The 25,988-nt window shown below is 35.4% G+C and overlaps 1 protein-coding gene across 3 annotated transcripts in view; it reads right to left on the bottom strand.

The window, feature by feature from the left end:
* tnpo1 (transportin 1) overlaps positions 1-25,988 on the bottom strand; it is a 168,742-nt gene that overhangs the window by 8,039 nt on the left and 134,715 nt on the right. Inside the window, exons 17-23 of one of the 3 annotated variants that reach the window (XM_028805662.2) lie at positions 18,989-19,147; positions 16,998-17,085; positions 16,821-16,919; positions 11,498-11,593; positions 2,494-2,569; positions 1,373-1,472; positions 481-555 (exon numbers count right to left, since the gene is read on the bottom strand). In XM_028805662.2, the coding sequence (XP_028661495.1) occupies positions 481-555; positions 1,373-1,472; positions 2,494-2,569; positions 11,498-11,593; positions 16,821-16,919; positions 16,998-17,085; positions 18,989-19,147 (693 nt within the window). Of the gene's footprint in view, positions 1-480; positions 556-1,361; positions 1,473-2,493; positions 2,570-11,497; positions 11,594-16,820; positions 16,920-16,997; positions 17,086-18,988; positions 19,148-25,988 lie in introns of those variants that run through there. The other 2 variants (XR_003716763.2, XM_051930192.1) reach the window with 2 other exon arrangements.

The raw sequence follows: 25,988 nt of genomic DNA, 5'->3' as shown, positions 1-25,988 counted from the left end.
GGAAAAGTCATTAGTATTCACATACTGTAGTTTTTCTAGCCTACACTGTAAATGTTTAAACGATGGATTCAATACTGAGAAAAAGAAGTACTACCGTTTGAGTGTTATCGGAGTGTTATTATTTTAAGCATATTGGGTACCACTTTATAACAACTTTCATTAATAGGTTAACAGAATATAATGCTTGTTTATGTCTCTACACATAATTTATTCATTCATTTTGCATTACCTAATTAAAAGCTGAAACTATTCATCCATTGTAAAGGTTTATCAATGAAACTAATGCAAATTATTTTAAAGTTTTTCCGCAGACTGTGTTTGTCTATTGTAGTGACTAAGTTGAAAAATTAGACAATATTGTTATAATAGTTAATGGAGAAATCAACATAATTCTAACTATACTTCTTCCAATTCCTTAGTGCATTTTACACATTAAATTAGACACTGGAAAACTCATAACAAAAAATTAGTTGCATTTACCTTATAGAACATATCACGTAGGTCTTCTTTTGGACTAACCCATGATGCTACAGCATCACAGAAAAATATGAAATCCTAAAAGATAAAGTATTTCCATTTGAGGGAAGAATTTGACCAACACAAAACACTGGGTGTTTTAAGACTTAAATTATAATAAATACAGTACTTCCTAATAATCACACTGCAAACTCCTGTGGGCCTGCTTCCATCGTCATAGTTCAGTACAATAAATTAAATCAAAAACACCTGGAAGCAAGTAAAGTAAGTATAAATCATTTTTCTCTATGAAATATTGTCATCAGATTGAAAGTTGAAATTACCATAATGCATCATCTGCAAATATGTGAGCACTGGAAACAAGTATACAATATTAATGAAAGATCAAGAAGTATAAACCATCACAGGATTTTTTAAATTTAATAACAGGAGTTACTTTGTTTGCCAATTGCTACATTTGCCATGATGATTACAGGTGTCTTTAATCTTTGCATACAAAAACAACTTTTTCATTTAATTTTACATCATGACTGAAGTTAATTGCTTATAAGTTTTCAGAATTAGAAAACTGCCCCATCATATTTGCAGTAAAAATTTGGGGTACAAGATTAAGTTACATAAAAGACACCAGAAAAACTTTTGGTACTTCAACACTAGTAGGAAAACCTTATTACAAGCTCACTGCAGCCATTTAAAATTATAGGCCTCTGAAGGTATGTGGTAGATATATATGTGCAGTTTCAACACAACTTTCAAATTTTTTGTTCTAGAATATGTGGACTTCTATATTCTGTAGTGTGGGCGGATACTAAAACAGATTTAACCTTTAATTTCTCTTCCAGCACAGCCCCTAACTACCATTTAAATGAGAAACATTAAGAAATTATCACCTGACCTGCACAACTCCTCCTGGATTTACACTAATCATTGTACAGATTCCTCGAAAGGCCGAGTCCTTTTCCTCATTGTCCCTTATGTTCCGCAAAGATGTACACCTATATTTGGAAATGAATGAATTTAACTGTATGGATCATGTCCTTCTAAACTCACACAGAAATGCCATTAAAATTACCACCAGGGAGATATATACATACAGTATGTATATATAAAAATAAACTATTTTAAACATTAAAATTAATTTATTTTTCCATCAAACCAAGAGTAATTAAGAACACATCAACAGCACCCTCCACAATTCACTGAGATTAGCAATATCAAGAAATATACTCTCAAGCAAAATTTATTAATAAACATTATAGACTTATTTATATTTTAAAGAAATGTCAATAAAAAAAAAACCTGTGTTGGAACAACACACAATCTTGATTCTTGAAGTAGTTGCATGATTTGTGATTTTATTTTTTTTAACGGAACAACAAAGAATACACTTGATTGTCATGAGAATCAACATAAAATCAAAAGCTTACCAAATACATGGAAGCCATAAAACATTTACATATTAAGGAGAAAAGCAAGTACATTCATGAATATCACTATTGTTTCATTATGGAGTAGGTATGGAGAAGACCTCAATATAGACACAGATTATTCGTTTAACCCAGAAAATGATTATAATTTATGTTTTGGTAACTTTTTTTTTTCTTTCTCTCTCTCTTATACGAGGTAAAAACATTGAAGGTCTGGAGCATTCAAAGATAAGACACATGCATCAGGTAATTGTTCCTTTGGATTGTAATACTCTCTATATGCCATTTTATTAGGCCTTTCGTACCAGCAAGCATGTGACCATTTTTATTCCATGCATTAGTTGTTAGCAACAAATACAACAACAAAAATAAATATATACATGAGGGTGCTACTGAAGTGGGGGAGAAAAATAATCACAGACCTAAAAAGGACAAGATTAGTAACATGGTTGGCAATGATCAAGGACTGTGATACTGTAATTAACTGAAAATTTTCTCAAATAGAGACAGAAAGGAGAAGAGAAAGAAGGAAAGAGAATGAAAGAGTGAATAGGAAAATGATTTAAATAAAAGATTGAATAATACACACCAGGGTCTTATAAACTGCTGTATCATGGGAGCCACCTCTTGAGGACAAACGTAACCAAGACGACCAATTGTTATTGCTAAGGTAACGCAATCACGGTTATACACCACCAAACGCCAACCAAGACATGAGCAAATGAGGGGGAGGAGAAAAAAATAAAGAAAAAAACAACAAATAACTCAGAAACAGAAATCAACAGAATTTGTGTATGATAATAAACATAAGATTTCACTAGTGCTGATTACCACTGCCCCAGACAGAGGGGAGTGTTATATATGGTACAATTTAAAAAAAGAAACAAAACATTTAAAAGAGGAGACTGTAAAGCCTGATTTAGAGAAGATGGATCTATTTCATCTGTATAATCAATGGTTTAAAATTAAGCCATACTTGAAAATTTGGCCATCAATAACATTCTTGGCACTCCACTACAATCTTTACTTTTTACCCTAAAAAATTTGTTCAGGAAAAGAATTACTGGCAAAAAAATGTAAAATTCTCTTTAGATTGTCAACAAAAAGTCTTGATTAATGTATTTTTAGCTCTAAAAAAGTTCATGGTGCTTTCTCAGTCTTCTCCCTTAAACTTACAGAACGGTAACTGTTTTATAAGAAAAAAATAAATGGTTTAAGGATTACTCCAAGCCAGCTATATGGAGGACAATAAAATCCAGCCGATTCATATGAAGCAGAGTAGGGAAACCTAGGTTTAAAAGACACAAACTATGCAACATTCTCATTAAAAACAGGCATTTTATGAACAATCCAATGAAACATGCAAAAAAAGCAGATGAATGCTCATTAGAATTAAGTTCACTGCAGGATATGCTGATCCCAAAATCTGTAAATGTATAAGCACTATGATGTTTCAGTATTACATTGGTTGCAAAAAAATATATATTATAGGGCCAAAATGTATTACTGTGTAAAATTAAGGGGTTCTTGTTATAGGGCTTTTATCTAAAATCACTTTATTTATAAATCGATTGTGCTCTCTTTCATCTAATACAGTACATATAATACACTTCAGCCCCAGCTATTACTAAATATGCTGTCAAAGAAAATGTAAAATCTCAGAAATCCAAAGTAAGAGTGAGGAAGTGTTAGAGAGAAATGAGGCAGCAAATTTAAGTGGGACCACAGGAGTTGGGAAGGGAAGGGGCCCTTTGAATTTTTATATGAAAATAACAATATTGACTGAATATCTACAAATGAGCTATGCTGGATTATTAGTCTTATATTGCAAAAACATATTCTTGTATTTTTAAATGTACCATGATATTTGACAACTTTAAAGTCGAAATCATCTGGATATACCACATTATATTATATTATATAATATATATATATATATATATATATATATATATATATATATATATACACACACACACACACATACACACACAGAGTAGGGGGCTTTGCCCCCTGCTCGCTTCGCTCGCCAACCCCCGTGTTTGGTTTTCCGGATACACATTTTTTAGATTTTTTTTTTCTTTGAATTGTTGCTATTTCATTAGTTTCACTTTTACTTCAAAACTTATGTAAAAACAATATTTGGAATGTTTCTCGAGTCCCATTTTATGAATCTTTTAAATGAGATCAGTGAGACATGTGTTTAATGACTTTGTATCATAATTCAGGATAGGTTTCTCTGTTTTGAATTTCAGCACAGACAAAGCGATCTACGTCATCAGCAGTTAATAATTTTTTTTTTTGCAAAGTAACCAATAAATGTATGTGAGGTAAACCCCGTGTTTAAAATTCTATGACTTAAACTTCAAAGCCTTACAAAACTTACATACTGTACTTCTTACATATCACCTGTGTCCATATATTCGATCTCTATTCGCCTTTTAGTTATTTCTCCAAGTAATAATTTCTCTTTTTTTGCGCTAATGCTATGTTTCCTTTCTTTTTTTGACACTGTCCTTTTTTTCTGCTTTCATATTCTGTATCTTGCTCTGCATGTGTTTTGCAGCTACTTTTTTTTGATTCTTTTGAATTCCAGTTTTCATTATCTCTAACCTGCTCTGCATGTGTTTGGCCCCCTTTTTTTAACCTCTTTATGACGTTTTACTTTGTTTTCTACTCTGTCTTTTATTTCTGACCTCGTTTTGTCCCGATTTTTTTTTTTTTTCCCAATGACACCTGGTTCGTGGTGATTATTTTCCCTTTTTCGAGTAATAATTTCCATTTTTTTGAGCTACTGCAATCTTTAATTTCTTTTTTTATACTTTCTAATTTTCCTACTTTCATATTCTTTAACTTTCTCCACATTTGTATCGCGTCATAATCTGCTCTGCATGTGTATAGCGCCGTTTGTGAACATGTTTTTGAAGTTGTGAAGGTCAAAAGACTTTATTTTTTACTCTTTGCCTTTTATTTCTGACCTCGATTTGTCCTGCTATTTTCTCAATTACACCTGGTTCTGATGATTAATTACCTTCTGTTTGCGCTAATGTGATCTTTAATATCTTTTTTTTTTTATATACTGTAGTGTCGCAAAAGTTCTACTTGAACAATGGCTGACTTCGTAACCCCAAACACAACTTTCTAGCACCCTCTCTGACCCCTCCTCCCCCGGGTCTCCCCCCTTTACCACATCAATCAATACCCCACTGTCAGTCTTCCGTGCTGTACTCCGCCCTCCCTCAATCGGACCTAACAGTCACTTAAAACAAAAAAGGCTTCAAAACCTGGCTGGGACGCTACAATACTTTCGAATTTTACTGCTTTCATATTCTGTACCTTTCTCTGCATGAGTATCGAACCATTGTTTGTTTGAGTCTTTCGAATTCCACTGCTTTCATAATCTCTTATCTGCCTTTTTTTCTCTCCAACGCTTCTGGGTCTCTTTTCTCAGTGCTGCTCTTTCTTCTTTGCTTTTAGTTGTTGACGTTTCATCTAAAGTGTATTGTCCTTATATGCTTTATGTGTGCTGAGAGCACAGGATCTGTGTGTGCTATGTGCCTTTCCACGACTGAGTGTTTTGATGGCAGTGCTCTTATTTGATATTGTTTGAAAGTAGGGTGTGTCTTGCAAGAATCTCATGTTCCACGACCCCATGAGACGGCCCTGGGACAATCTCTTGGCACCAAGTCTCATGTTTACGGTCCCCGCGAGACGCTCCTTGGCCAATCTTTTTTTTCTTGCGGGTCTTTTAAATGTCTTCCGAGAAGATCACGTATCGTCACCCTACTTTTTTCTTTCCAGGATTTTTTTTTTATAATAGAGAGATATGGGGTGTGTGTGTGTATATATAGATAATAAAAAAAATCTTAGGGAAGGAGACTAGTCCCGTGAGAGACACTAGCTTGCTCCCAGCTCTTAAAACAACGACAAGCGACAAGCAAAACATGCAGCTTGCAAGCGGCAGAGACAAGAAGTGGCAAAAGGACAGCTGCTGTACAGGCTTTTAAATGATCGACATCCAGCGCGACAGCAGCAGCAGAAAGATAGCAGATGATCCGACGACATCTTCTCAGCATGTGTTCAGCCGCCTCCCGTTCACAATGCAAGCAGCTTTCTACATCCTGTGAGAAAGAGATTTAACCATGCCCGGGGCAGGAAATAAAGGACAAGTATTGTTTTTACAACGTCACAATAGACAAGGCAGTGAGACATCATTTAAAAAAAGTTTACGGACATCTAACCTAGCAGTTGTTGGATTGCTTTTGGCAGAAACGCTTAATGTACTCCCAGCTCTTAAAACAACGATAAGCGACAAGCAAAACATGCAGCTTGCCAGCAGCAAAAAGCCAGCAGATTATCCGCCCACTTCTCCTTAGCGTGCGTTCAGCCAAGCGAGCGGCAGAGATGCGAAGTGGCAAAAGGACAGTTACTGTACAGGCTTTGAAATGATCGGGCAGCGAGACAAGCAGAAAAGGCAGCGCGCCAGCAGCAGAAAGACAGCAGATGATCCGACGGCATCTACTTAGCGTGTGTTCAGCCGCACCCCCTTCACAACGCGAGCAGCGTTATACGTCCTGCGAGAAAAAGATGTAACAACGCCTGGGGTCGGAAATAAAGGACAAGTATTGTTTTTACAAAAGTTTTAAAGTAAAAGTGAAAATAATGCATATGTAACAATTCCCATGAAAATAATCTCTTTAAATTGTATATCCAGTAAACCAAACCCAGGGGTGGGCGAGCAAAGCCCCCTTTATATATATATATATATATATATATATATATATATATATATATATATATATATATATATATATATATATACACATACACACACACACACACACACAAACAAACAAACAAACACATATACTGTATATATACACACACACACAATATAAAAATATTTAAGTTTTTATATGTACATAAAAGATTTGAACAATGACCCTGCACCATGTTTTAAAACCATTAAGACTTTTATACTAAACAATTGACTAGTTAATATAAACATCTACCATTCTTATATTTTACATGGGGTATTTAGGGTGATGGATGCCTTTTTCTGCCTATGTAAGTTTACAAAAACAAGTTTTACGTGGAATTTAGAAACTATTTGCACTTTTAACTGATATGATTACTGGAATGGTCAGTGATTACGAAGACAAAGAATCCTGCAGCAAAATTAAATAAAAATTGCTTCAGTTGTTGCTATCTCCCACTTCCAGGAGAAAAAGCAAACATTCTAAAAAACTTTACAAGTAATACTTTCTTTTACATTTAGTAGTGTCACTCTAGTGTTTGGTAATCTGAGAAATGCAGTACATTAAGTAGATATGTAAACAGCCTTTGTTAAATTAGGGGATCTTACTGTATACTTCGGTGTCCTGGTACGACATGATTTCACAGAAATAAATTACAGTCTATTTCAAAACTGATCACAAACATGGATGCTTTTGTAAAGTAAAACCCTTTATTATTACACCCTATATATACACATATATATATATAAACATATACACATACAGTGCATCCGGAAAGTATTAACAGCGCATCACTTTTTCCACATTTTGTTATGTTACAGCCTTATTCCAAAATGGATTAAATTCATTTTTTTCCTCAGAATTCTACACACAACACCCCATAATGACAACATGAAAAACTTTACTTGAGGTTTTTGCAAATTTATTAAAAATAAAAAACTTGAGAAAGCACATGTACATAAGTATTCACAGCCTTTGCCGTGAAGCTTGAAATTGAGCTCAGGTGCATCCTGTATCCCCCGATCATCCTTGAGATGTTTCTGCAGCTTAATTGGAGTCCACCTGTGGTAAATTCAGTTGACTGGACATGATTTAGAAAGGCACACACCTGTCTATATAAGGTCCCACAGTTGACAGTTCATGTCAGAGCACAAACCAAGCATGAAGTCAAAGGAATTGTCTGTAGACCTCCGAGACAGGATTGTCTCGAGGCACATATCTGGGGAAGGTTACAGAAAAATTTCTGCTGCTTTGAAGGTCCCAATGAGCACAGTGGCCTCCATCAACCGTAAATGGAAGAAGTTCGAAACCACCAGGACTCTTCCTAGAGCTGGCCGGCCATCTAAACTGAGCGATCGAGGGAGAAGGGCCTTAGTCAGGGAGGTGACCAAGAACCCGATGGTCACTCTGTCAGAGCTCCAGAGGTCCTCTGTGGAGAGAGGAGAACCTTCCAGAAGGACAACCATCTCTGCAGCAATTCACCAATCAGGCCTGTATGGTAGAGTGGCCAGACGGAAGCCACTCCTTAGTAAAAGGCACATGGCAGCCCACCTGGAGTTTGCCAAAAGGCACCTGAAGGACTCTCAGACCATGAGAAAGAAAATTCTCTGGTCTGATGAGACAAAGATTGAACTCTTTGGTGTGAATGCCAGGCGTCACGTATGGAGGAAACCTTGCACCATCCCTACAGTGAAGCATGGTGGTGGCAGCATCATGCTGTGGGGATGCTTTTCAGCAGCAGGAACTGGGAAACTAGTCAGGATAAAGGGAAAGATGACTGCAGCAATGTACAGAGACATCCTGGATGAAAACCTGCTCCAGAGCGCTTTTGACCTCAGACTGGGGCGACGGTTCATCTTTCAGCAGGACAACGACCCTAAGCACACAGCCAAGATATCAAAGGAGTGGCTTCAGGACAACTCTGTGAATGTCCTTGAGTGGCCCAGCCAGAGCCCAGACTTGAATCCAATTGAACATCTGTGGAGAGATCTTAAAATGGCTGTGCACCGACGCTTCCCATCCAACCTGATGGAGCTTGAGAGGTGCTGCAAAGAGGAATGGGCGAAACTGGCCAAGGATAGGTGTGCCAAGCTTGTGGCATCATATTCAAAAGACTTGAGGCTGTAATTGCTGCCAAAGGTGCATCGACAAAGTATTGAGCAAAGGCTGTGAATACTTATGTACATGTGATTTCTCAGTTTTTTTTATTTTTAATAAATTTGTAAAAACCTCAAGTAAACGTTTTTCATGTTGTCATTATGGGGTGTTGTGTGTAGAATTCTGAGGAAAAAAATGAATTTAATCCATTTTGGAATAAGGCTGTAACATAACAAAAGGTGGAAAAAGTGATGCGCTGTGAATACTTTCTAGATGTACTGTATGTGTGTGTGTGTGTGTCTATATATATATATACATATATATATATATATATATATATATACACATATATATACATATACACACACACACACACGGACAAATAATTTTTTTTCTTTTGCAAAGAAAAAACTGAAGAGCAATCAAGTGCATCACACCTCTGCTGTTGACACCAAAACATATTTTCCATTTTCATTATAGTCATTAATGACTAATAAATGGAATCAAAACAGCTGGTTGGTTTTCATGTTTATCTAGTGCTGTTGGTTGTTTACTCATCATTAGATAAGTTGATTAAAAGAAAAAAGGTGATAGTCTCTCCAAAGCATGGAAATCGCTCCCCAGAGTCATACATTTTTTTAAATTCTGGGTCGGTGTTTTAATGTATATATGTGAAAACAAAGACATTTAAAAATGTAGACTGTAATCACTCTGTGATTTGCTTGTGTGTATTATGTAGCTTTTTCCTGATTGGATCACTGAATATTTTGCAATAAATTCCATGGCCGGCGGCATTACCACCCTTTCTTGTATGGATTTTTTCACCGATGCGCACATGCCCAATGCAGGCAAACATCCACGTTATATCGGTTTTCAGCTGTTTTAGTGTGGACAGAGATACTTCTGTAAATGATGTGAAAATGTGGGCATGGATAGAGATTGTGTTTATTATTACTGTGATATACCATGAAAACAAACAGAAACAAATCATACACTGCGCTGACTTCTTAACATACAAATATCTGATATTTTAATTAATAAATTTAGGCATTTAGCTATTTTTAGGCTTCAATCTCTTAAAACAAATGTAAAGTTCAGTGCTTTAAAGATGGACATTAAAGATAAATTCCACACTTCACTACAAGTTTCCACCATGCAGTACAGAATGTGATAGGTCTCCTATTTTCTGTTGGGCAGACTTTGTTTTACACAGGGAAAGGGTAGAAAATTAAACCCACATCAAATACTCTTAAATGTATATTTTATTCAGTAAAACAAAACTTTAAAAGGAAACAATGTCAGTATTTTGTTCATAAAAAAGTGTAAAAGATGATAAAATTGGAATAATTTTCTTTTTAACTTTTGAATTAGAGATGCCAAAGAAGATTTTAACCTTTTTAAAATTACCACCAGTACTGTGAATTATTAATTTAAGATGATTGTGACTGTCCATAATTGTGGCTCAGTTTGAAGATCAAATCACCTTTATAAGTAATTAATGCAGAAATGCAGGTAATTCCAAGGGATTCATAAAAATTTTCTTGCCACTGTATTTATTACCTACATAAATACAAATAAATACCATTCCAATCATCTCTTGTGCATACTGCCTAAATCAATGAAGACAAAATCCATCAGATCCCAAATATTTTAAATGGCTTTTCCCTCACATGTGGTATGTACAAATTTCATTTTGCTGCATTTAAGTCAGTTTCTCTTAGTTTTATGCTTGATTTTTTAAAGAAAAAAATATTTAATAAAGATATTGCAAGTGGAAATCAGAACCCCATTCCATACTTTAAGCAGTTGATAATAAATGTAGCAGATATTGAACAAACTGCCTGTTGGGTGAAAAATTTGTCTTAATCAATTTTCTTTTCCCTATATTGTGGGATCAGATATCCTACATTAAACATTTTGCCACCCTTACAGTAACTGAATAACATTCAACATCTATTTGCAGAAAAAAAAAGCATTCACATTTACAACAGTAAAATAAAAAGAAACAAACATCACCACATCTAGATGCCTTACAATAAGCCTAGCTTAACTTACAATGTGGAATAACAAAATGTACCCAACTTTTTCTTCCAAAAACCCCTATGGGGCACTAGATATTTACATTGCAATTGACAAGAAAACAGATGGAAATGAAGGCACAAACAGGTTCTAATTGGAACTGCTTGCGACACTAAGGCCTTCTCATTTGTGTAAAATGTATTAGAAACGTTTGTCCCAGGATATGTAAGTACTTGCATCCAAAATGTGTTATTTACTTGTCAATGCTGAAAATAAATCTTACTCATAAATCCTATTTAGTGTGGTTTACGACGTATACAACATTGAAAACATAAGCAATAGCTTATGAAAAATAAAAAAAAGTATTGACAATGACATTCAATCATTAATAACCAATTAAAATTATTTCTCATAACAGTAACTGATTTGTATCTCATTCACATTGTGCTTGCTTTGTGAGGATCAAACTGATGCAGTTACAAGCCTCAACTGAGCACAGAGTCTTTGTTTATGTTTCGATCAAAACTGAAAAGTTACCCAAGGAAACTAAATAGTTTGTATATTTCTTAAAGATCCTTACAATTATGATTCGCAAACTAAGAAGTTTGTAAGCATATCTTACCAATGTAACCAAACTGAATTCTTATTTTCAGTACTCTTAACATGTTTAACATTTCCAAATTTTAAGTTTTCTTTTTAGTATTTCCAGTGGTATGGTACCTGTATTCTCCAATAATGTCTTTGGTGTATTGGGTCTGTTTATAATCTCCACCAACTGATGCAGAACCATAGGAATATAGGGCTGCATTTCCGTACCTGGTAAAAGAAGAACTACTATTAGAAGTACAATAGATTACATAAGTTTAAATTTTTTCCAAAAAATAAATAAATAAATAAATCCAAGTCTGCAGCAGACAGAGTGGACATCCAGAAAAGTCACCTGATAAAAAGAAGTACCGTGCAATAAGACACAGTAGACATTTAATACAGTATAAATCTTTAAATGGTTGAGAAGAATGTTCTCAAATAATTTTTAACATTTATAACTGCCTTTTAGGTAACAATTAATAATGTTTACCTTAACTTTAAATTCTTTGAAGAAACTGTTTATTCAACATGCTTTTAATCTTACCAATATATGCACATACCTTACAAGTTTTCCTTGCTTTATCAGTGAGGAGCCTTTCACACACACAATAATGCCCTTCTTTCTCAATTAAGCTACACAATTAAACGACTTGATGTTACAACATGGTTGCAATGCACCTGAAAGCACTAGATAATTCTTAGTGCTAATGGATTTCCTTAGCTTTGTGACTCCATTGCAGTAATTTTTGCCTTCCACAAGATGGAGCAAAGAGCAATAGAATTTTGAAGAGTACATGGATCAACATTCTTACCTAAAGAGGCTGCCCATAGGCAAAAGCTTTTCTGTGTCAGAGTTTGAATTTTTTACACAGTTCACACTCCCCATATGCATGACAAAAATAAATTTGATATAAAGCACCACATTAAAGTCTTTGTTTCCTAAAAATATACACTGCGACAGAATTTCACCGCCTTACCAAATCTGTATTACTGTATAACAGGTCCATCCTGTACACTGTATAATTACACTCATTCTGGGAAGACACCTGCAATTGGGCTCTTTTGTACAGAAATAAGGCAGCCTTATAGTTTTTAAAAAAACATCAGGCAACCACTCTACTTTACTGCAGATACTTTTATGGAAAAGACAGAAACTAAATAAGAATCCGAAGACATACACACTCAAGAGTTTTTAGTAAAATGGTAAATTGGCTGCATGGTAATGAAGAGGTTACAGCTCTGCCTTACAGATCAGTGTCCTATGTTTTAAATCTCACATTTTGTTTTCTGTATAAAGTTCTTCTTGTGTCTACATGAGTTTTTCTCCCAATACTATTGTTTTTCTCCCACATTCCTAAAGATGTGCAGGTTGCATTAACTGGTGTGTGAATATGCATCCTGTGATGGACTGGTGCTTTGTCCAAAGTTGTTTGCGGTCTTGTTCCCACTATTGCTAGAGCAGATGCTGATCACCCATGACCGTGAAATGGATTGGGTAGATTTGAGAATATATGTGTGTATATATGTAATAAAAAGAAATGGCTCATTTAACATTTAAGATATGTTCAAATCAGACGAAGAAAGACAATAAACATTTCTACATTGCTTTTTTGCATGTTACTCTTTTATAAGCGTGTTTAACCAGACAAACTAAAAACTATTAAACTAATAAAGTTTTTATTCATAATGCTATTTAAAGTGCCATATTAATAAACACAATTGTTTTTAAAATAAACTGAAGCTGTAAGCAGAATATAGTCTTCAATTAAAATTATTGGTCTAGTCTAATGGTAAAAAGACTTAAAAGAAAAGCAATTAGTTCAACGTACCATTTTTGTTTTTTGTGATCAAATTTGTATTTGAATTTAATAAAAAAAAACAACAATCAAAGCTTTGAATGTACCTTTGCCAAGTTATTTTAGGCTACAAGTTGCACTGGAGGAAAATAATCACTCAATGCTTCCTAGATGATGCTGTGGCCATCCATAACAAAGCAGCACTTTTTAACAAATCTGGGCACATCTTTGGCCAATAATCAGGATTCCTAAATAAAACATGCCTTTCACCAAAAGTGATCAACTACACCAAAACGTTTGGTACTCACACTAAATTCTCAAGATGTTCCAAGAAGTAACTAGCCATGGGCAGAGCAAAGAGAAGAAACCAAGAGATCCAGCAGAATACAGTATGTAAGAAGGTAGGATATTTTGACATGAATGCTAGCAGACAAACAGAACAGCTTAATCATTCACCATCACAGCCACAAAGTCCACTTACCACATATCCCAGCTCTGCAGCAACTGACTACTGGTAGCAATTCCATCACTTCACAAAAAATAAAAACATAGTGATACTATCCCCCACGTAACCAGTATGATAGGCAGAGTAAAATTAACAGAACACTAGTAATCAAGTCTCTGTATTAGAAATACTTTGGAATAAGCAAAAATTTCAAGATGCTTGGCACCAGTTTTAGACTGAAAAAATAGAAAGCATACATGGGAATGTGTCCATCGCTTGAAATTCACTGATGGCCTCTGAAGCTACATTAGGGCTGACAAAAATTACAGATCTAGAAGTATGTAAAATCTAGAGACAGGCTGCATACAAGAGAAAAGGCTAAAAGACTGGTCCTCACTGAAGCTACAGTCTTCGTAGCTTGAGCTATTGCCATACTGGCGTCCTTCAACATCTGCAATAAGATGCTGCAGATGTTCTATCAGATGGTTGTGGCGAGCGCCCTCTTCTACGCAGTGGTAAAATCAGGAAAAAATAAAATTTGCTTGCATTTGTAGGACATTTTTGGTATCCTTCACGGACTCTTCAGAATATCACGGCAGCCAATAATGTTGAAGGTATATAATTGTGGAGGTTTGGAAACAAAGTTGAAGAAAGCTTATTCAGAAATTCAGTGGCATTTACTATACATTTGCACCATTTTCTTTAATTCCCAAACTCTGAACATTGCTTTTTAGATCTTTATCTTCTAGTTCCATAAGCTTAGTACTTAGATGCCAACAGACCTTCTACTGAAGTAATCTGTTCATCATGAGCGCAGACAGTTTCCATCAGAGTTTTAAACCATGAAAAAATCCTCTTTTTGCTCAGTTTTGACTTCCTGTACGTAGTTTAGGAAAGTTTAAAGCTCAACCTAGAATCTTTGCCATGGGGATTCACTTGCACCAACAGCTATCATCAAAAACAGCCTCCACACTTGATCTATTTCCATTCTTGGGCTCTGCACCAATAGAATTCTTCAAAATCCTAGAGATTTCAGAATGGGGTTTTCTTGAACCAGACACCATTTTGTAATTCCAAAAGTTAAGTAGAAAAATGTTATATAAAAGTTATATAGGATGGGCCATAAGTTTCCACACATATGGTTTTTAACATTTCATTTTTTATATTTCAGATACCCTAAAAAATGTGTTTGAATAAAGAGCAACAAATTGAAATCATACTGATAGTCGGGTTAGGATGCAGTTGCATGGTTGCGATCGAATTTAACAGAAAACATGGAACAAACATCATCACGACACTGTGGCAAAACTTATTAGAAAGTTTCAAAGCACCCATTACAAGCATAACTCCAGCTGTGCTAATACGTGTTCATCAGCAGTGGCGGTCACGTACTGAAATGTGTTTTCAAAACAATGGCAGTCATGTAGAGCATATATTATATAAATACAAATGGTTTTTCATAAAAAAATGTTTATTTTTCCTATGTATGGGAACTTATGGCCCACTCTGTATAATATGGGAAACATAAGAATTGTAAGATGAGAAAAAGTGAGTATGTCTGGAAAGCTGCCTTAACATGTGCCACCAAAGGTCATGTGGTCTTTGTACCAGTAAATGTGCCATATTCAAAAAGTATAAAATCAGTTATTTAGTTTACAAAACAAAATGAGCCTTCCTTCTTCATGTCCAGCTCAACAAAGATAAGGCTCCATTTGTTTGTTTGCTTAGGTTTTCAAGGTGTTCACAACATGCTTTGAGGAAGGCTGAAAAAAAAAAAAAAATACTGAAAATTCCACAATGTACCACTCTACTCTTAAAGAGAATAAATCCACCACATACCACTGGTAGATGCAGACCGAATTCATGGCTCTTTTTTGAAATTTTAATGAAACTGGCAAACAAACCTGTCAGTGATTGCCAATAACTTGAGAGCAAAAAAGTATTCTTTTTTTCTTGAATGCAAAGACCATTATAAAAATGAACTGCATCAGTCAATCTTTCAGTTGCACAAATATGCAGCAATGGAATACATAAACTTTTAGCACTGGCCAATAAAAGACTCTGCGTAAACTATACTGCCATAACTTTTATGAAAGTATAGTAATGGAGTACTTGCATGCATGTTCTTCTAAAATTACATTACTTAATATTAAGTTCATCGTATCTATCAGATTGTCACTGGATATGAAAATGGCAAAGTGAAATCTGTCATTTATATAAGTATTTAGTCCCTTTGCTATGGCACTGCAAATTGTGATCAGGTCATTCATTTTTTGTGAAAAGAAAATTTAAAATTTAGACATTAGGAATGAATGTTAATGAGAAAAAAGTAACAACACAAACTCTACAGTGCACTATTTTATAGTTAACACGGGCAATGTACTTCATGAGGCTTCATACACGGATGTTAGCTCTCTACAAGTAGGGTATGAAGCTGAGACTATAAAATTCTTGATTATCTTTGCTCATTACTCCTCCATCAATTATAACTAAGTCAACCTTAAAGCCTCCTGCAATGCTCATCTTTTTCTCAAGATAGGGAAAACACATTTCATTGATTACAATTTGGTTTAAAAAAAAATACCGTTACGTATATTAGTTTTTAATATAAGGTTAAAAAAATATCTCCTTAAATATACATAGTTTTCCCCATACACAGTACTTCTTTTATTTGTCCATATTAGCACTGCATAGCATAGATTTCCTGTATACCTCAAAAAAAAAAAAAAAAAAAAACTCATCTAAAAAAAAGAATACGCAATTTTTTAATGGTTAAAATTATTTAAATTACTGCAATATAATAAATGTAAAAAATTTAAGCTTGGATTTTGTAGTCTGAAACTGAAATATTACCTTTATTAAAATCAGTAAAACTTGTGCACTAAAATGAATTCTTCGATCTGGACTGACAGAATAAACCTGAAATAATGCAAATACTGAGCAAGATATGAGCGGAGTAAATATCAAATTTGTTAGATAGTGTTGGGTACGAGGAAACCTCTAATTGTTTTACCTCAGAAAAACAGATTACTTAAATCTATTTATTCTGACACAAAAAGACAAGTCTTGATTTTGCTGCAATCTGTAGTACACATGACTAAACATATTATGAGAAAAACAAGAAAACAAAAAAAACTGAATATTATATATGTATAGATACATAGATGGATAGAAGGATGGACGACTGACAGACACACACACATGTTCTACATACCCATCTGAATCGAAATCTCTCCAATAGCCCAGGTTGCATTGTTGCACACAGATATTAATTCAGGATTCAGATTGGTGCCCAGAATTGGCATGAAATCAGCTGAAGAAAAATACAACACTAATGAAATTGGCAATAAGGTAACAAGAATATTAAGAAAATAATTTAAATTATACACACCTATGCATGGCTTGACATGCTGAAAGCACGCTTTAGTTAAATCCCCCAATAAAGCAAATGAACTTTGCCGCACCTCTGGCATTTTGTCCTGAAATTGAATAAAAAGCATTCACACAAAATAAAAGGAGGAGAAAAACCTGAAAGGTCAACTTTATTTCATGCTTAAAAATATTTTTTGTTCTTAATTAGCCTTGCTTCACTGTTACTAATCCTCTATTTTTATTTGTATTACAACCTTATAAATGTGATGTACTAATAGAACTAATGTTGTCTAGACATTCATGCAGTATTTTTTCCTTTTACAATTTTTACACTGCTAACTTAACCAACATTCCCAACCAGTCTCTCTTACTGAATTTTAGATTGCCAAAACTGCTTTTGACTCTCTGGAGAACTGTAAAATTTAAACACTGGGCAGACATGAAAAGATGATTGCATAGTGTTTGACTTTATTTTAAAAACACTTTAATTCACTTAAGTGATGTATAAAATTCATTTCATTGACTATTAAACTAGTCAAGAAAAAACTTGTATTCTTGCTGAAGTTAAAGAAAAAAGAAAAAAAAAAAAAAGTACAAAATGTATAAACAAACTTTTTTTTTCTGTCCACCCTGGCCAACAGATCTTACCACCGGACTTGCAATTAGAAAACGTCAATAAAAAAAAAAAAATCTATATTTAAGGATTATACTTCTCCTAAATATATATATTATATAATTGTGCATTGTTTGTTTTTTGTTTTTTTGCATACTAAATATTATTATTGGGCGGCACGGTGGCGTAGTGGTAGAACTGCTGGCTTGCAGTTAGGAGACCTGGGTTCGCTTCCCGGGTCCTCCCTGCGTGAAGTTTGTATGTTCTCCCCGTGTCTGCGTGGGTTTCTTCCGGATGCTCCGGTTTCCTCCCACGGTCCAAAGACATGTAGGTTAGGTGGATTGGCGATTCCAAAATGTCACTAGTGTGTGCTTGGTGTATGGGTGTGTCCCGCGGTGGGTTGGCGCCCCGATTGGTTCCTGCCTTGCGCCCTGTGTTGGTTGGAATTGGCTACATCAGACCCCCGTGACCCTGTGTTTGGATTCAGCAGGTAGGAAAATGGATGGATGGATATATTATTATTACCTAATTTTTTCTTCTTTTCTTGCAACTATTTTTTTGACATCTTGTAAAGTGAGCTACAATCTTTGTAGGAAAATGTGCTACAGAAATAAATGTTAAAATTTTGGAACATCAGAATTTTTTTTTAATTGAATGCTTATTACAGATTTAAACACAGAGACAATTTACTTAATGAAATGTAATGTATCATAAAAAATAGTATTTGGATGCAAATCTTTATTTTTTGATTTAACCCAGTCCTTGGTATATGGTCTGCCAACAAGTCTATAAACATTTTTACATAGGCAGAACAGCTCTAACCTTTAATTTCCCTCCATTTAACCATAACCCAACTTATCTCTGCATCTATCTAATGTCACTGCCATTCAACAATTTTGCATATTTGGAAACTTATAACAAAGCGTCTCTAACTACAGTTTATAACTTCAATAATTTTAAAATTTTGATTTTAAAAGACATTCAACAGCTGCATCATACATCCGTTTTAACACCTTGCATAGTATATGCAGTATACTTATGCACACTTTAGAGCAATTACAAATATTACAATTTAAAAACATACATCTTAAGTATTTTTATATGAGCTGCATTTCTAATTTTCACATCCTTCTCAATGTATAAAATATACTTAAAGGAAAATATTTTTTGCAAGTACGTTTGACTGAATGAGTTTATTGTCAGAACAGAAGCCATAAAAGTTGAATTTATAGTACCCACCATTCGTACAATGTCTGAAAAAAATAAATTCCTAGTTTTCCAATGCAAGAAACTTGTCAGTTTCATTAAGTATAAACATAAATTATACATTTATGTATGATGTAGTTTCAGACATTACAAATGCAACAAATTAATAAATCTCCCAAAAACTCATTTACCTGCATGCACTGATACATTAAAGTGAGGATATTGCTTCGTGCCACAAGCTGCTCAATGTTGCCTCCCAGTCCTTCTGCTAAGCCACTGAGTAAATCGAGAGCTACAATCATGAAATCTTTATCCGGCAATTCATACTGTTCAGGGTGGGCATTGTGCAACTGTGGGGGGGAAAAAAAATCATTATTCTTTCCCTAGAATATATTCCTGATGTACAGTTTGTAATTCCAATTTATGTCATATTACTACCAGAATTTGTAAAATTAGCATTTGTCAACAATTTACTGTTCCAGTGCTTATTTAAAAAGTGAAAATATTTATTAGAAATAAAGATATTAGAAATGAACACTACTAAACACCTACTACACAGATTAACCTCACTTAATTGGGATGTTATGGCATTCGCAATTTGATAAATACTAGTGACCTAATATAGTAGATAAATATTTTTGGCATTTTAACAGTTGTATGAATTGCATTTAAATTTGAAATCATGCACTGCATATTTGCACTGTAACACATTCTGTTTAAAGTAAATGCTACATGTTGTTCTAATCTCATAAACAGACTTATTCCTTTATTAACGAAAAAATCTGGTCATATAAATTCTTTGATAATTTCTGCTAAACAAAGTATTCAAAATAAACAAGTATGGGTAAGGATGTACCAAAATGCAAATTCTGGGCTAATACTAATAAAAGTGAAGTATCAAGGTTTATTATTTTCAATTATTTGTTCTGCCTTCTGATTATATGCAGGCTGCAACCACATTTCTTTGCACACTAATGACTTAAATAAGCACAGACTGGTTAAATGAGAAATTTGTTTCCTTAAATATTTTTGACATTTATCAATTAGCTTTGTTTCAGAAGCAAATTAAATAAAAGTAACATTTATCAGCTGAATATGCCCATGGGATTAATAAAGTTTACTGAATGTAATCCAATTTCTTGTATTACATGGAAACGTATTGTAATGCAGTCATGACTATCAGAGTAATGGAGATGTCCAGGTATTACACTTTAATATGACAGATAATTGTATATTATAATTTACATTACAAAATGAAAACATTACTGTAGTTTGCTGTTCTGAAAATTAACTAAATTTCAAAAATTATACATAAAGAACCACACAGTTCTGTTAGCAATCTTGCTTCCATTGTAAATATTATATATATGTTACTGGCAATGTGTAAAAACCGGCATTCTATAGAATACCTAGGCAATGTATACAATGCCCGAAATAGGACGCATTTCATACATTTCCTAGGCATTCTATACCATACCTAAACGGCAAACCGGCAGAGTGTAGAATAAGCTTATTCTCGCCAGAACATTTCGTCAGTGGCACATGGATCTTTGTTTGTCAGTGTGGAAGCACGTGTGCTTGCTGTGCCGCAGCAGAGACTGTTCCATATATTGCGGTGGGTGAAGTACCGCTACAGAAGCTGACCCATATTGTGCTGTGTGAAGATGGGAGAAGAGAATGTAGTTTACGGGTAAGAATGACGACATGCTGACATGCGACAACGGTTCTACAAAGAACTATCCCAAATGCGAGCCAACGCTGCTAAAAATTGTGTTTTTCTAACAGAAGTCACTTACGAGAAGTTAGTGAATGATGTAACAAAGGCTAAAACGACTACTAAGAAGGAACCGTGGGACTATTGGCTGCTGAAACGCTATGATGTGATGATGGTAGAGAACAAAAGCAAGTTGATTTATCCTGTTAAAGAAGGCATCAGTGCTATCCAGTTTTACGTCAGAGATTCTGAATTATTTGACGTACTGCATGACACTCATTTGGCCATTGGCCATGGAGGACGAGACAGAATGTTGAAAGAGCTTGCACTCAAATAAATACAAGAACATTACCCGTCATGACATTGAACTGTATATTCACCTTTGTGAGCCATGCCAGAAGAAATAAAAAGGTGTAAAAGGATTTGTGAGGTGTATGTGCAAGACTAAGTGCCAAAACAACAAATGCCTTTGCGTAAAAAAGAAAATTAAGTGCAATTCAAAATGCCATTCTAGCCTTCCTTGCTGCAACAAATAGTAGGCTAAGTAATGGCACTTCTGATTCTTTTGTTCTCCCAGTAAGCATATCCTGTAGTTCATTTTGTATTTCTTCTTTCATTTTTAGACATTTTGTTATTAAAGACCTTTCCAATATGGACATTTCACACTTGGCGTAAAATAGTACTTGTCATTCTTTATAATGCCTAGGCATTTTATGCAATGCCTAGGAAAAGTATGTAACAACGCAGATATTTCATACCTTGCCTATAAACGGCAGGCATTGTATACATTGCCTAGGTATTCTATACAATACCTGCTTTTCATACATTGCCGGTAACATATATATTCCTAGCATATCAGAAATACAATTTTTTTTAAACATTATTGGCCAACATCCAATATGATGAATTTTCATGCATTTCTACTTACATTGAAGAAGAAGAAGAAAAAAAAAGAAATTTTGCCGGTAACATATATATTCCTAGCATATCAGAAATACAATTTTTTTTAAACATTATTGGCCAACATCCAATATGATGAATTTTCATGCATTTCTACTTATATTGAAGAAGAAAAAAAAAAAAAGAAGAAATTTGCCAGGGTTATTCAGTGTCACTTAAATTTTGTCCAAATAAAAAAATATGTAGGCGATATAAACGCAAGGAAACGTTCATCTGCTGTTTGTACAACTTAAAAGATATCTATAATAATTTGCTAAGCATGTATAATTATGTTTCCTTAAATTGTTTGTTTTGGGAAAGAGGACTACTGTCTTTCTTATACTATATGTCTCTGTGTGAAGGACTGGGATGGGGTGTAGCTGCCATTACCTCAGTGGAGAGTAATGTCCGAGGATGAGCCAGACAATGAGGATGCAAACAAGCAAAAAGTAAGGTGCAAATGCTTTTAATAATAATAGTGTCCAAACATTAAACAACGGGCAGTGGCAGGATACTCTAAGTGAGACGTTCCTCTTACATATGCTTTTCTTGCATCCACTGGATCCCTAGGAGGACACCTCTATCGTTCTCTGCTCTGTTACTACCTGCCTCCTCACCACCACACTTGTTTGAACACTTAACCCAGATTTCAAAAAGGGAGGAAAAACTAATCTACTCAGACTTCTTTTTATACTCCTGTGGGCATGGCATCCAAAATAAAACCTTCATAGTGTAAGTGTTTAACATTAAGAAATAACTTTAAATTTGTAGCATATGTGATACACACACAACACATTAAGGAAAGACGAGTAAGCTCTCACATAGTCCCTTGTCAACAGACATTTGTGCCAATAGGGTGGGAGGATGGAGGGGCAAATGAACTTCCAGTAAATTACAAGTATAATGTGGCACTTCACTATGAATGTGAACATAAGAAAATTACAATCAGACCTGTGATGATTTAACAAAACTGATTTAAAATACGACAATATCATTTTCTATGTCACAGTAAAGGAAATCTGTGTGCTTTAAAACATATTTGAGAATGCCTACTAACACAGTAACAGAGTAATTCTGCACTGTTTCAAAGTAGTTTTAAATACAGTAGTTGGATGTATAAATTGATCAAGAAATCAAAAGCAGCCAAATAAAATTTAATATTTGTAAACTCCTGAAAATGCATGTAAATTAAAAAGATTATGGTGATCCTGCAAACAGCATTGCATCAGGTACATTTAAACAAACTCAACAAAATGAATTTTTTCCTCTTTACCAAAAGCCTTGACATGTATAGTTATGGGAAAGAAATCCTATATGTTGGTTCAATAAGTTCTACAACATAGCAGTGAATTTAACACTAGAATTACCAGAGCCTACGAAAAAACTCGTAAATCCGTCCCACCTTAAATCGCGTCTTAAATCCGTTTGCACCTCTCCGCCAGAGTCCTTTGTCATCTAAATGTGCTGATAAACAAAAGCTACTAGCAGCCAGCTATTCCATCCCCCCAGCGACTTAGAATGAACTTCTCCTAGCTCAAGCCTTGCCTTGATTTGATTACCTGGGATTGAAGTGGAGTTTTACAATGGAAATAATTCTAGCGTTATTTGGAATACACGCATTTCATGTGTGTTCCATTTCTATAGTAGGCTGTGCAAACACATTTTTAACCCTTTGCAGTCGTATTTAATTTTCAACGTCACGCTACATTAGTCGTAATTAATTATTGAAAAAACGCCAATAATTACAGCAGTTATTTTTTTCAAGCATGTAGGAATAACACAGGCCACTTTTCTCGACCAGGCGACTGTGCAAATCGGTCAGAAACTTGCAGGGCCACCAGCGGTGGCTTGACGACCTATAGCGCACTTTTTACTAAGGCCAGTTTTCTGGCCTAACGACCGCAAAGGGTTAAAACAGAAACGTTTTTCATATTCTAATAGTAAATGACAAAATGTAGGCATAAACTATATAACGTATGAAGCCTGAAGTCCATATAACAAAGAAACACTTTCACAAAAGGTACAAATAAGAGAACACGTGCGCTTTCATTCAAAAATTTTTTTTTAAAAAAGCCGCGTTAGCATGCCATATTGACATTCTTACTACAACCGCCGCGCTGGCGTAATGGTATCAGCCCCTGATTGGGAATCACAGGGTGGCGAGTTCGATCCCGCATGGCTCCACTTCGAGAAATGAACTGCTCTTATTCTTACAATTTTAGAATAACAACATAAATTTGATTTCAGTCTGTAACAGCCGGTGTAACTTATGATAGTGGTAAAGGTTAGCTTTTTTTTTTTTTTTTTAATTCACTTTTCATTCTCGCAGTCGCATTCAGAATCAATCCATACAACCCCATCTGACACAGCTGGTTTCACATAAATAAAAGTGCACTTTTATTCAAGACTATAACCGAAGAATAAAGAAAGCAAGTTACAGTTGGTGGGTGATACGAAAGCTTGCGTCGTGCAATGTTAAGAACTGCTGATTTCCGATCCGTGCTATATAAAATCATCACATTCAAATATTAACAGTTCCCACACACCCAAGGTCCGCCATTCCTACATTTACGACATGTGTACTTGTTGCAGTGTACACACCTCTCTCTGCTATGGTTCCTATTACAGTGAATGAGCACCTGACACTGTACTTTCTTCCCTGGGGGAAGCTGAGGTCTTAGAACGGAAGTTTGTTGATGCTGTATCATCTTTTCTTTTTCCATCGCCTTTTCCTGTAAGAAGCGACGACGAAGTTCCTCTGCAAGGTGAGCCATGAACACTCTTCTTTTCTCAGTGGACCCAGTGCATGCCTTATACAGTACGTGTGCGTTCATCGCTGCTAGGTCAAGGATGTTGTAGAACACAGCAACCGGCCACCTGCGTGTTCCTGTTCGCACTGAACAAGCACGCGCCTTCTGGTCCATGATGTCAATGCCACGCTGGGGGAAAAAAGAAAGACAAATATATGTGACATTTTGAAGAAATCATTTTATCACCAGAATACTTCGTCACACTAATATTTTTTTCATTAGCATACCTTCATGTGGTTGTAGTCTGTGACCGTGTTTGTTTTTTTTTTTTTTTTTATCTTGCCCAATCTCCACATCATGGTGCATTGTGCTGAGAATGCAGACAGACTTCATCTTTTTGGGCACATACACTGTCAGCATGGCACTGGGAGATCTAAACACCAGCCTGGAGAATTGTTTGTGTACTGAACTGACTTTAGCTGCAGGTGGAAGTTCCCGTCGCACTTTATTCATGGTGCCAAGCAGAGTTGTATTGCGGTGCAGCAGTCTATTAGCCAGCAAAAGTGACGTGAAGAAGTTGTCTGTTGTTACGGTTCTGCCTTTTTGGATTGCGGCAGATTTGGAGACAAAGTACATGTGCAATGCCACTCCTTATTTAGGAAAAGATCCCAGTCGTCCCACGGGAGAAAGACTTTCAGAGTCTGTGGTCATAAAGCTTATGGAGCCATTTCTGGACAAAGGCAGAACCGTAACAACAGACAACTTCTTCACGTCACTTTCGCTGGCTAATAGACTGCTGCACCGCAATACAACTCTGCTTGGCACCATGAATAAAGTGCGACGGGAACTTCCACCTGCAGCTAAAGTCAGTTCAGTACACAAACAATTCTCCAGGCTGGTGTTTAGATCTCCCAGTGCCATGCTGACAGTGTATGTGCCCAAAAAGATGAAGTCTGTCTGCATTCTCAGCACAATGCACCATGATGTGGAGATTGGGCAAGATAAAAAAAAAAAAAACCAAACACGGTCACAGACTACAACCACATGAAGGTATGCTAATGAAAAAAATATTAGTGTGACGAAGTATTCTGGTGCTATTCTGGTGATAAAATGATTTCTTCAAAATGTCACATATATTTGTCTTTCTTTTTTCCCCAGCGTGGCGTTGACATCATGGACCAGAAGGCGCGTGCTTGTTCAGTGCGAACAGGAACACGCAGGTGGCCGGTTGCTGTGTTCTACAACATCCTTGACCTAGCAGCGATGAATGCACACGTACTGTATAAGGCATGCACGGGGTCCACTGAGAAAAGAAGAGTGTTCATGGCTCACCTTGCAGAGGAACTTCGTCGTCGCTTCTTACAGGAAAAGGCGATGGAAAAAGAAAAGATGATACAGCATCAACAAACTTCCATTCTAAGACCTCAGCTTCCCCCAGGGAAGAAAGTACAGTGTCAGGTGCTCATTCACTGTAATAGGAACCATAGCAGAGAGAGGTGTGTACACTGCAACAAGTACACATGTCGTAAATGTAGGAATGGCGGACCTTGGGTGTGTGGGAACTGTTAATATTTGAATGTGATGATTTTATATAGCACGGATCGGAAATCAGCAGTTCTTAACATTGCACGACGCAAGCTGTCGTATCACCCACCAACTGTAACTTGCTTTCTTTATTCTTCGGTTATAGTCTTGAATAAAAGTGCACTTTTATTTATGTGAAACCAGCTGTGTCAGATGGGGTTGTATGGATTGATTCTGAATGCGACTGCGAGAAAGAAAAGTGAA

The sequence above is a fragment of the Erpetoichthys calabaricus genome, chromosome 7, assembly GCF_900747795.2.
Source record: "Erpetoichthys calabaricus chromosome 7, fErpCal1.3, whole genome shotgun sequence".
Lineage (NCBI taxonomy): Eukaryota > Metazoa > Chordata > Cladistia > Polypteriformes > Polypteridae > Erpetoichthys > Erpetoichthys calabaricus.
The sequence above is the reverse complement of the archived record's forward strand: the minus strand, read 5'-3'. Positions and strand labels throughout refer to the sequence as shown.